Source organism: Euleptes europaea, chromosome 1 (assembly GCF_029931775.1).
Source record: "Euleptes europaea isolate rEulEur1 chromosome 1, rEulEur1.hap1, whole genome shotgun sequence".
Classification (NCBI taxonomy): Eukaryota; Metazoa; Chordata; class Lepidosauria; order Squamata; family Sphaerodactylidae; genus Euleptes; species Euleptes europaea.
Window position 1 is genome coordinate 72,924,944 of NC_079312.1, and position 13,773 is coordinate 72,938,716.

The 13,773-nt window shown below is 42.6% G+C and overlaps 1 protein-coding gene across 1 annotated transcript in view; it reads right to left on the bottom strand.

The window, feature by feature from the left end:
• Positions 1–13,773, bottom strand: part of TEX264 (testis expressed 264, ER-phagy receptor) — a 170,791-nt gene that overhangs the window by 25,324 nt on the left and 131,694 nt on the right. The window contains exon 5 of the mRNA XM_056865818.1: positions 6,828–6,999. Coding sequence (XP_056721796.1) covers positions 6,828–6,999 — 172 coding nt within the window. The remainder of the gene's footprint in view (positions 1–6,827; positions 7,000–13,773) is intronic.

Here is a 13,773-nt window from a genome sequence, read left to right on the forward strand (position 1 = left end):
GAGGAAAGGTGCTATATTAGGGCCAAATATTATTAAGGATGAAGATGGCTTTTAAAATCAAACTAGGGGTAACAAAAACATTCTAATAAAGTCCCTTTCTGAGGTTGTCTTTTTACCTGTACAGAAGGAGATTAGAAAGAGCATTCCTACTATCTATTCTCAAGAATGCCATATTTCTGCCATAGAGTAGTGACATGCTCTTAAGAACTGTGGCTCTGGGGCTGGGCAAACAAACAAAAAAGAGTGAGCATCCTATTTATTTATTTATCGCTTTTATAATCTGCCCTCCCCAGCCAAGACCAGGCTCAGGGCGACTGCTAAGAAGCCACACCCCTCATTTTTCTCAGTGTTATGGAGTACATCAGACTGAGTACATCAGACTGAGGGATATGCTCAGAATTCTTCAGGATTTGTCCTCGTACACAGTTTATTTGTGTTCAGTCACCTGGAGATGGCATATCTGCTAATCTATGTTTCTGTGCCTAGCACTTAACACAGCTTAATCAGCTGGTAACTCTATACAGCACTGAGGATCAGTCCTTGGCTGACATTCAGCCCCCCCACCCCCAGTACTGCAGTAGAAAATGACTTGATGCTCTCCAGTAGGTTGACTCAGTAATTCCCATCCACAACCAAACCATCCGGTATAAGACTATGAAGTCCAAGAAGGCTTTGCCCTCTTTCAAATGAGGTTAGTGAGGAGAGAGCACAAACACTCAGCAGAGGAACCAAGCCTTCACAGACGAGAATACATTCTGTTCACTGAATCTGTATCTCTATGCTCTCCATTCGACAGGATCAATTATGAGTGTCTCTGGTTTCATCAGCTCACACCACTACAGAGTGTGGCCGGGACCCAAAGGACCAAGCAACATGTTCCACATGCTCCAGAGGCTTTGAGCTTGTTTGTCCACTTGCTCTTCCCCATGCCACGTGGCAAGTCATTTTTAAAACCGATGGGGACTGTGATACAGCATGGAATCATTCTGATGTTTAAAGAAAAAAGGCAAAAATCTCACTGGGAATGCACAACTGAGCATAAAGCAGCTCTTTGAATCCCTACTAGTTGTCACTTTGTGTGTATGTGTGAAAATATTTGTGATTCCCACACACTTCTACTCTTTCATACCTGTTCACAGTTACTTTCCTCCTATCCTCTATGTAGGGGGGAGGGGAGATGAGGACAAATACATCCTGATGGCCACAAACAGTCATGCCAGCATTCTTTCTTATTGGGATGCACAGCCAGTGACAATAATGCAGCACAGAGGAACACTGCCTGCATTCAGATGTGGACGTCACTCCTTATCACTACACTGTTTGCAGAAAGATGCCCCATTTGAATGTGCACCCCAATACCAGAAAGTGTGATGCACACCAGGATGCATTCCCTTGTTGTCATCCCTATCTGTGCAAAAAATTAATTCCTTTTCATAAATGGGTGTGAAAAATAGCGTAAAAGGGGGAATTAGAATGGTGTGGTGGTTAAAGTGTTGGACCTGCGAAACCCAGGTTCAAATCCCCACTCGCACCATGGAAGCTTGCTGCGTGATCTTGGGCCAATCACACACTCTCAGTCCTGACCCTGGCTACTATTTAGATGGGAGACCTGCAAGGAATACCAGGAGCACAATGCGGAGGCAGGCAATGGCAAACCACCTCTGAACATCTCCTGCCAACAGGGTTGCCATAAGTCAGCTGTGACTTAACAAAAACAACAAGGGGAAGGCAGGTCAACTTTCACCCATTCCCATATATTGATACTTTTGCTCAGAATTCATAGCACTGAGATTATAGCTTGAGTGATAAGCCCTGTAACCTGTGTAATTAAAAGCAACCAAGCCAGACTGTAGTCAGTCCAGCCCCCCTCCCCCCAACCACTCAGAAAGATGGAATAAAAATGAATATAAAATGACTATACTGGGGGCCTCCGCAACACTGTGGAGCTGAACCCTCCAACCTACGCTTCTGAAAGATGGACTTTTTCTGAACCACTCCCAAGAACACCTTCCTTTAGGAAAAGGAAAATAATACTAATAAAGCCTTCTATTCAATTCACAAACAAGTTCTCCTTTCAGGATGGCTGTGATCAGAATTTTAAAAATCTGACATAAGAATTCACTGAATCTTAATATGGAGCAGTGAGCAAAACAAGATGGTTAGAGGATCAAAAGAAACTATTTTATTTATTCCATTTCTATTTGGATTCCTAATGCTGGAACATGTCAGGCTGACAGGTCCGGACACCCCTGCTAAGAAGTCACACTTTCCAATTTGGGAGACCACTCCTTTAATTCCAAATGTGCAGGGACTGGTTGGGGTTAATTCACCATCAGAGAAAGACATGCTGATTTCCTCCAAAGCGCCCTCTTTTTAATCCTGCGAATGGTCATGGGGCAACTGCTGCTATTAATTGTTGCTGAAGATAAGTGAGTGTGGACTTGATTGTGTTTGGACAGGAAACCACTAGGAGCAACCCTGAGATTCCTGAACAGGAAGACTAGGATATAATTACAGTGAGTGATTGACATGTATCTCAGGTGAGTCTTGACACTGATAACAGAGTTCTTACCACAACGTGAGTTTTTTTTTCCAAATTAAAATTGTGGTATCTAAGTCCTTTTTATTAATAGTCTCCTGGCCATAGAAGGAGATGATCCTGAGAAGGAACTGTTGTGGTGCACAATTTTGAAATTTCATACCATATATACATTCAGGCAGGCTTCCTTTTTCCCTACTTAGAAAGCAGGGAAAGGTGACACCATCGGGCACAGTGAAGAAATTCAAACTTTTGGCTCATCCAACCAAAAGAATAATTCGATGAGTGGCTACTTGTGAGGTATCCAGTAAGATACTGTTCTGAGAAAAAAGAATTTAATTTACATCCCACCTCAAAATCCTCAAATAGAAGTCTGGCATAGCATACCAGAGTGCGGTGCTCTCTGGATAAGGACATACACTGAACAAATGAATTGAAGATCCTTTAACCAGAGGTGCCCTTAAAGCATAATTAAGCTAAATATAATTCGTAGTCACAGTTGAAACAATACCACAATGCTTTATAGTGCTGCTTAGTCTTTGCAGCTGTCTCTAATATCCTTTCAATTAAACCCAGAAGTGTATGCAGAGGGGTTTTCTTCCTATTCCAGCTCTACCATTTGGGACCCAGAAGAAAAACCCTTTAGATGAGGTGTGAATAGATGTAAATTAAGAATCACTACATTTAGGAACAGTGGCTGCAAGTGGAATAGCCAAAAGAACAATAGCCTCAAAGCTGTCCCAAGGGGGCGGAAACTATTTCAACAGCAAAGTGTTGCTTTAACACAAGTTTTCCATTTTCAGACATTCCTTTATCTGTAGCACATATCACTATCTTAGCACCCAATTCTTCACACAAGCCCACCATATACATCAGAAAGCACAACTGCTATTAATCACCTTCCATAACAAGGTTCTGAGCAGCAACCAAACTGTGTCTTAAACGTTCGACACATGCAGCATGCTTTGCCCTCCCTTCCTCTGGCCAAATGGCTGAATGGAAGCTTTAGCATTATGCGAGGTGTTTCTTTCTTTCTAATGTCTCTTTGGAGTCTGGCTCCCCGGGCATTGCGGGAGTCATCAGTTTTGCAACAGGATGCATTGAAACAACGGTGCTTGCATTTCACTACAACATTTCAAAGGGAACTTTGTGGTGCTTTATATGAGAGCACATTTCTATGCCATATGTAACACATACAATACTTATAAATAGCGCTTGCAAGCTACATGTATTTTTGTACCACAAGATGGTGAGCATGTGGGCAGATCCCAGTAAGCAACAGTCTGTGATACTACAGCAGAAATATCAGGAAAACGGCAGACAGCATTGATTTTTATGCTCCTGCAGAGATCACAACCACTTCTTTTTATATATATACACACACACTAATCTCTTTTAGTTGCTGCTGTAGGATAACGAACTCTATCAAGAGGCTATTTGAAGGTATACAAAAATTCAAAAGAGGTGCTGCATGTCCAGCTGGGAATGAAGTACAAGGTTCCATGATTGTCTCAGTGTAAATGTTATGAACCATACATGGATTCAGAGACAAGACACGCCTCACCTCTGAATGATCTTCATGGAGAACAGGCCCTCTGCACCAGGGATCAAGGGGAAGAGGGAGGAGCAGAAATAATGGCTGGTGGGATGCGGGGTCAAAGCCCTGGGGGACATGGTCATAGCAGCCATCCCCCTGTCAATCCCCCTTCTGAAGGTTTGTTTTTGAAAAAGATTAACTGAATCGAATTGTAGCTACCATCTGCATCAGTTCCACTTGCATGGCTCTGTGGAGGATAGGGTTGCCAACCTCAAGGTACTGGCAAGAAGAAAACAGTGCAGGCAATTATATCACAAAACATGTATTCATGAAAAGTGCAAAATATTAAATGACAACAGTGCTTGTACAAAAAATCACAAACATTCACAATATTACAACTATATACAAAGCCATTCACAATGTGAAGGACAATATTTCAATAAAGCCCAATGGCTATCTTCCAACGTGACAAGTCCAAATACAAGCTTCAACAAGCTTCAAGAGTCAATGACTACTGGAACACCTCTTGCTGCTCCACATAGGTGACAGAGGGAACGCTATCCCGGATATTTATAGCGCTTTCACCAATAGTTTGGCTTCATCAGCCTCAGCAATTCAGTTAAAGCCCACTAGTATAAATTCCTTATAGGAGATATGTTCTGGTTGAATTCAACAGTTCTTCAACTTATTCGTTTTTATTTTATTTTTTATTTTTTACTTCTTGGCTCCCAGAAAAATGGGCAGCCCATTTTGTTGAAGCTTGTATTTGGACTTGTCACGTTGGAAGATAGCCATTGGGCTTTATTGAAATATTGTCCTTCACATTGTGAATGGCTTTGTATATAGTTGTAATATTGTGAATGTTTGTGATTTTTTGTACAAGCACTGTTGTCATTTAATATTTTGCACTTTTCATGAATACATGCTTTGTGATATAATTGCCTGCACTGTTTTCTTCTTGCCAATATTACGTAACAGTGTTAATTTGGCTGTAACCTCAAGGTACTAGCTGGAGATCTCCTGCTATTACAACTGATCTCCAGCCGACAGAGATCAGTTCACCTGGAGAAAATGGCCACTTTGGCCATTGGACTCTATGGCATTGAAGTCCCTCCCCTCCCAAAACACCGCCCTCCTCAGGCTCCGCTCGAAAAACCTCCCACCGGTGGCAAAGAAAGACCTGGCAACCCTAGTGGGGGGCAAAGAATCCTAACAAGGTACAAAAACATGTGGAGATGGGCATGAGTGTGAAGCAATCATGATTTCTGTGCACTGACTAAGGTCGTGTCCCAGTGGCTCTTCCTTTCCATCACCTGGAACACACGCACACAGTAGCACAGTTGCATAGTTTTTTTGTGAATTCAACTTTTATGCCATTTGAAAAAATTGCCCCCAAACTAAATCCTCCCCCCTAACAATCTATCTAAGTGGCAAAGATCTACAGCTCACATTAAAAAAAAAAAACTAAAGAAAAAAGTAACACTGATCAAATCAGAAATATCCATTTGCACTGGAATATTCCTCTGCTGTGAAAAGACAGAACTTGCTTAGAATTTGGCAACAGTTAAAAGAGGAGATGGTAAGGCACAAAGGAGATATAAGATCTCACACATCAACACGGTACACATTTGAACTGTGGTAAACTGCCGAATTTCCAAGTCCTTTGAGCCTGCTTCAGAGATAAACCATTATTTTGTTCACTTATGGAGACATACTATGAAAAAGACTGAGAATATTGTTTTAGAGAAAGCTGTAGAAGGAAGGGGAAACTAAGGGGGCAGTATGATCCTGCATCTATCATTTCTGGCAATTACTAGTGCATCAATATTGTGAGCATGAAATTTCATGGGCAAACAGCATGTCAACTATAACAGTAAATTAATTAGCCTTGCTTGTTATGTTCACTATGTCCCCAATTAGGGTTACCAACTCTGGGTTGGAAAATTCCTGGAAATTTGGGGGTGAAGCTGGGAAGGGTGGGTTTGGAGAAGAGGCGGGAATTCAGCAGGGTATAATAAGTCCACCCTCCTAAGCATCCATTTTCTTCAGAGGGACTCATCTCTGTCATCTGGAGATCAGTTGTAATTGTGGGAGAACTCCAGGCTCACCTCAGGGTTGGCAACTCTAACCACATCACAGTTTCAAAACAAGCAGCTTTGGCGAGTAGTAGAGCTTATTTTCTGCAATTAAAGGCCAAAGCTAATTCAGTTCCTGGAACTGAAGCTAATTCAGTTCCTGCCCTGACCAGGATAGCCTTATCTCCTTGGTCTCAGAAGCTAAGCAGGCTCAGCCCTGGTTAGTATTTGGATGGGAGATCCCCAAGCAATACCAGGGTCGCTATACACAGGCAGGCAATGGCAAACCACCTCTGAATGTCTCTTGCCTTGAAAACCCTACAGGGACACCATGTCAGCTGCAACTTGATGGGAAAGAAAGAAAGAAAGAAAGAAAGAAAGAAAGAAAGAAAGAAAGAAAGAAAGAAAGAAAGAAAGAAAGAAAGAAAGAAAGAAAGAAAGAAAGAAAGAAAGAAAGAAGCAGAGCTGAGAAAGACCTCTGCTGGAGACCCTAGAAAACAACTTCTAATCAGAATCGACAGTGCTAGAACTAATACAGCACCTGGCAATTAACAAAAGACAGATCTTTATAACTACAAAATCAACCACTTGCTCCTCAAGAGGTACTTTATGTTACGGAGTACGATGGATTCCCTTTGTTATATCATAGCACTATATCATTTATGCTTCACAGTACCTGTGATATCTGTCTGAGCATCTTCAGTCTCTGCTGCTGCTGCTCTGCTTTTCTTCTCCAATTCTTTCATTTCAGGCACATAGAAGTCCCCTTGACGTGCGAGGGGACATATAAAATAGATTTTGTCACCTTTATAGATCTCCATTCTGGGATGAGCACACAGTTTCCGCTCCTAAAAGAGATAAGACACATGGTTTTGTTCCCTCTACCATTCCCATTATTCTATAAGCAAAGTGTACATCTCTGGACAGTTCAAGATAACTGTCTCGATCAACAGTTCTGAAGCAGTGGTTTCTCTACACCCAAGGGAGATGTTTCCATTTTTTTTGGCATACGGGCCAAGACGTATCCAATCTTCATAACTTTACCGAAGGGCCAGATTTATAAATGCCTCAGCAACTTGTGAAAAAGGGTTGGAGCAGTCAGGTCAGTCAGTGTCTTAAGCCCCACCTCAACTTGCGGCTCCGAGATGAAACAGATAATAAATTGGAACAGACTGGGAGTGCTTGGCAGATAACACTGAAGCAGACTGATAATCAACTGTACTGAATTCTGCTGTGGGGCATGGAGTAAGGGTCACTTGGGGTGCTGGGGGGAGAAGTTCTGAATTTGCTGCATTGTGCATCCAACTCTGTGTTTCTATGATTCGATTATTCTATGAATTCTACAACCTTTGCTTTGAACATCAATAAACGTTGTGGAATTGTTTTGAGAAAGGGCAACGTAAGATCCACAGCAAGTGGGTCTCAAATCACTGGGAAAAAGCGGCAATCTGTTCTGAATACCATTAGTTGAAGTGGAAGCTTGATATTCCCGTATTCTCCCAGTTTGTCCATAAATTGCACTACTTCACACCTAGATGGATCAGCGGAGGGCCAGAGATAAATGGCAGAGCGCACAGTTTCCACATCAATCCTGCACTATCTAGACAAAGATCTCAGCTAACAGGATTGGAAAAAGCCACTGCCTTAAACTTCGGGGAGCTGAGGCCAGTCCAAGTAGATGGTGTTGGATTACACTTTATCTGATATAAGGCATCTTTTAAAACTTTTGCATTTCCAATTTATATAAGTACTTGACCAGTAAGATTTAGAAGATGCCAGGTCAAGGGTTTGTAAACATTTTCACAGGAAATTAGCCAACTAATATTTTCCCAATGTTATGATATTTATGATTGCTCTCTACCATCAGTAAAGGAGGACAGTCCTCTGCATATGATTGGGGATAGTCCTCGTGGCCCCAGGAGTTTTCTATGATTCAAGAGAGGTTTAGATTTGGAGGTCTCGTTCCCTTTTTTGTAGGTGTTGGCCTTCAGTCTGCTGGCTCTTCACAGCTATGCAGTAGGGTACATTTTCAGCCCTCTCTCTGGCTGGGGTCTAAATGGGATTCCTATAGGCTCCTGAACAGGAAAGGCTCGTGATACTGTGGTCCTCTCCAACAGATCAGCCAGGCTGGATCCCACCTCCCAGCAGAAGAACAGCAGCTCTCTCCCTTATAGAGATGCAGGCTTGCCAAAATCCTTTGTTAATATGCAACAGAAGTTGGGTTGCAAACCTCCAGGTTATAGCTGGAGATCTCCTGCTATTACAACTGATTGCCAGCTGATAGAGATCAGTTCACCTGGAGAAAATGGCCACTTTGGCAACTTGACTCTATTGAAGTCCCTCCCCTCCCTAAACCCCGCCCCCTCAGGCTCCACCCAAAAACCTCTCGCCAGTGGTGAAGATGGACCTGGCAACCCTACAGCTGCTTGATGTGTCAGGTGATGCTACTGACACATAGGCAATCTTACCTGCCCTTTTCTCAGCTACTGGAATGGCTTGCAGCCCTATACCAATCATGGATGTTATTTTCAGGAGTTGTGGCCTACAGTTGAGCTGTGTGGCACCACAGTTAGTGAGTGAGGCATGGGGGCAGTAAGCAAAGTGCCCCTGGTGGCACTTTACTCCCTTATACACAATGCAAGGATTATGGGATCACAGCATTCAATGGCGGACACGTCTGTAAACAAAGGCAAATTCAACTCAGAGGTGCTTCAGGAGTCACTGCCACTGCTGCAGTTGTCCTTTCTCCATCCTTGTGACATGGCTACCATTGCCTGCAGCCCCCTCAACTACTACTATAATTGTTCACCAAAGCTACATGTATGCATATGCACATAAAATAAATTAAAGACTGGGGTGAATCCAGGAGCTGTTATCTGCATGGCAGCGTTGAGTCGAAAGGTTAGGTTATATGGAGAAGAGGAAAGATACTTGGAGGGAAGATAAATATTGGATGAATTCTGAGGAGAATTTAATAATAATATTTATTATTTATAAAGCACTGCAAACACAAGGCCCTGCACAACCTTATTTCTCTATCCTCTTATTGCCTTGTTTATCTGTTCTTTGTCAAATGTAAAGCACCGGGAACACTGGATTTTGTTTTGGTATTGCTATTTTGTTTCCAAATGGCAAACCAGCCTGAGCCTTTGGGATAATGTGGTCTCAAACAAACCATCGTGAAATACATCTGTGCTTTCAAAACTTGTTCTTCTCATTACCTTGGAGACAAGAAGCCCCATTATATTTTTCTGTGAGCTGAAGGTATTAAAATAAGATTAACAGGGCTCAGGGCCTCAAATTTCTCCTTGGCAGTCACTTTGCTGCCCGCTACTAGAGCCCATAACAATGCTGATCCCGGCAAGAGGAACTCCAGAGGAGATCAGCTGCTGCTCCTAGCAGGGATCTACCGCAGCTGAAACCCTTTCCCTCAGAATATATATGTAACTCTTTGGAACAAGCTCAGAGCTTCTCTGATTAATATAATCCAGGAGAGACAGATAAAGCAGCTCCTTTCAGAACGAGGGTGTCTAATTCAGAGACTGCCTGATAAATCTCTCACCTCCTCTTTGCCCTTGCCTTTGGTCTGAGTCCCACAAGCACAGACAAATGCACTGCAAGCTGTTTTTTTCAGAGATGTTGTCTGTCCAATGGGCAGCGCGGCTTTGGAGCCCTACAGGTGTCAGCTAGCGATGACATGAGTCTGATGACACTGGAAATCACACAGGACCAAAGGAGTGAGGCTCCCACACATGGCACAGGGAGTGGACTTTGCGTTGAAAGAACAGCTGGCCGTTCCCTGAACACCCACGTCCTGCCCGCCCAGCAGCTGCATTGCTTGACATATATTATGGCTTGCATGGCATGAGTGTCTGGGAGGGGGCTAGCGTCTTTGTGAAACTGCTATGATTCGTGAAAAGGGGTGGAAAGGAGGATGATTTTCTTTCCTCTAAAATAAATGTCAGCTATACCATGCAGCAGTCTGGCACTGACGTCCCCAAATAGCCTTTATCCAGCTAGGCTCTGCCAGAACGCTGTGCGACTTGCTAACTGCTCTGCTAGGGCTGCCAACCTCCAGGGACTAGCTGGAGATCTCCTGCTATTTCAACTGATCTCCAGCCGATAGGGATCAGTTCACCTGGAGAAAACGGTCGCTTTGGCAATTGGACCCTATGGCATTGAAGTACCTCCCCTCCATAAAACCCACCCTCCTCAGGCTCCGCCCCCATAACCTCCCACCGGTGGTGAAGAGGGACCTGGAAACCCTATGCTCTGCAGCTAGGGGGCCTGCCTGGGACACAAACTCCAAAATGAGGGCAGGAGATGACATTGAAGCATGGCTATACTGGCAAAAAAGTCGAGGACAGGCTTGGCGGATTAAATGAAAGGGGAAACAAAAGGGAGAACACTAGAGAATGATGACCCAGTGGCGGACCTACATTTTTGGGGCCCTGAAGCTTGAACTGTTATGGGGGCCCCTTCGCAACCAGCAACAATAGGGCAACTTCCAACAAGGTCCAAAGGACCTTGCTGCCCTTGCAAGGACCTTGAGGCCCACACTGAGTTTCCACACTGAGCTTCCTTACCCTTCTTGGGACCGGAATCTGAATGTTACCCGTGGCGGGACATACATTATAACCTACAATTTGAAATGAAAACTAGGTAGAAAATACTGCAAGATGCCTTTTGAAGGACTGAAGAATTGTTAAATTGCCAAGAATTTGAAACGGCCGTATCCTCCATTACTATCGGCATCCATTATACTACATGAGATTAGTCTGTGGAAGAAGAATCTGTACCCTGCTTTTGGGACATTTAAAAATATGAATGTCTATGAATGACTTTCTGTAGGTCTTTTTGTGTATATAATGTCTCATATTGTATGTAATTGCACGTAGCTATTTATAAGTCTATTTTGCACTTTGTTTAAGTAGTGTTTCGCTCCTGTACTAATTTCCAAATCTGTTGATATTTATACAGTGGTGTCTATTTTTTCCTCAACCTCCAGGCACTAGCTGGAGATCTCCTGCTATTACAACTGATCTCCAGCTGATGGAGATCAGTTCACCTGGAGAAAATGGTCACTTTGGCAATAATGAGTTAAATCATCAAGGAATAAAGACCCATTGAAATCATTTACTGAAATAAAAAGTCTATTTAATTTAGATACTTCCTAAATAAAAGTGCATTCATTGTTATAACCATAAGAATATATTGATTTAAATTATGAATAGGGTCTTTATGCAACCTCAGAAAGTATGTTTCTTAAATGTTTAAATAGTTATTACAGTTTTAGGAAATTATATACAATAAATTAGATAATTTAATGCTCATGATTCCATATTTTTTATGACTTGCAGCCATGACAGGTTTTTGTGGATAGGAACTGGCAGGAATCAACTCTAGAAGGTGCTCATAGTGTTCCTTCCTGCTTTAGTCTGCATCTTTTCCTTTGTCATGTAACTGCCACAACCTCCCTTACTTTTTCCAGCCTTGCAAAGGCAGAGCTGATATTGAGATAGATGGTAAATGCCCTTGTTATTTTATTGATACTTATAATTAGAGTACCGAGTCAATTGCAGAGATCACCTAGTTCATAAAATAGTAGCAAAAGGGCACTCAAGTAGATCAATATGTGCCTTTCTCTGGCCTGCAGTATCAAGCCATAATATGAGTACACAAACTATTGGCTTGGAAGGATTTCTACCCATCGGGCATTACTTTCTTACCTCCCCACTCCTGCAGCAGTCCAATCCCCCCCCCAAAAAAAAATGATTCCACACAGCCATTGCAAGGACAATGAATGCACTCGCTGGGGAGAAATGCTATATTCTCCTACCTACAAAATGTTGCAGAATGAATGCTGGAGGATTTCTGTGAATGGGGGAGACAATTTTCACTAATTCCCCCCCACAAGCTGTTTCTGGGGGTCCTCTGTCCTCCAATAGCAGCATTTGGGGAGGCAGTTTGGGCTCTAGCAGTAGGGTTGCCAACTGCCAGGTAGTAGAAGATCTCCTGCTAATTCAACTGATCTCCAGCCGATAGAGATCAAATCACCTGGAGAAAAATGGCTGCTTTGGAAATTGAACTCTATGGCATTAAAGTCCCTCCCCTACCCAAACCCCGCCCTGTTCAGGCTCCACCCCCAAAACCTCCGGCCAGTTGCGAGGAGGGACCTGGCAACCCTATCTAGCAGGCAGGGGAGTCAAGAAAGTTGTGCTCTGCTAATAGCAATCCCCTGTGTCAGTAGAAATTCCTAGTGGATGCAAGTCTCAAGTCTAGGCAGTTGCAATGTAAAGGGGGGGGGAGAATTCCTTGTACAAAATAGTAGTCCTCCCCCTAACATTGTTTTCAGATAGACGGGAGGAAATGGGCACTAATACTGTGTGATTTATTATCTCTGCAGGGAAGTCTGCCTCAATGTGATTATTAAAACCTGATTAACCCCAACTATCCACTCCATATACAGAGTTCCTGCCAGCTTAAGCAGACAAAATCTTGCCCTTGAAAGAGAACACAACATATAGCCAGTCATGTCATGTCAGATGTCAAAGTGCCATAGCCTGATTCTTTCTGCACCAGTTGCCTTCCAGAATCAACATCCTGCCACATACCCACCCACATTTCACAACAAAACCAGGGACACTCTTGTATGTGCTTGTAACACCCTATCTTCATCACCTGAGCATGTGCATGCACACACAAAGTCTATTTACACACTGCTGAAGGCTCTTCTGTGCCCACTATATATCGCACTTGCTCATTCATCAATAGTACATCTTGCAATGGTTTCTGTTCCGGAACTGAATATAACAAGTTTATTTATTTTTAAACTTAAGAATGTTTAATAGACCAATGTCAAAATTGATCTGAATGTACAAGATAGCTAAAATTCAAATACAAATACACTCAAATACATTTACTTTTTAGGCAAGGAGTTATTGAGGTGATGACAGAAGGAAAGCTAGAGGGACAAGTTACTCCAGTGCATACATGTACTCCAGTGCATACATTTTAAAAAGGCTTCCTAAAATCTCCACAAAAGGCAAAATAGGAATAGGAACCAGTGACTATTTTCAAAACAGAAGGATTGTTTCTGGTAAATGGGAGCTATTCAAGTATATATGCAAGTATCATTTTGGTTTTATAGCACAGTTGTACTAAAATCATGGTATTTTCTCTAAAATTGAGGCAGCCTCTCTGGGAGAAGGAGAGGCACTAAAGAGCAATATATCAAGAAATCCCATGTGGCTAAGGGCCATTTCTTAATTCAAAGGCCATTTATCTTTTTTGCCCCTGCAAGCACTATTATTTTGTGAAGCACAACAATTACCATGCAAGCTTTGCCATTGTCTTCATTTGCACAGTCAAGCCTTTGCAATACATTGACTTTTAGTAGCTCACTCAGCTGAAGGCCTCCAAACAAGCATAGTCTTTAGAGGCAATAAAACATGTACTGCATATCATGTTAAGACTATTTGGTTTTTAAACATACAGAGAATGATCCTGTTCCGATTGAATCTAGAAATATATTTTCACATGGTAGCCGTGTTAGTCTGCAGTAGAACAGCTAGATGCGAGTCCAGCAGCACATTAGAGACCAATGAGATTTTCAGGGTATG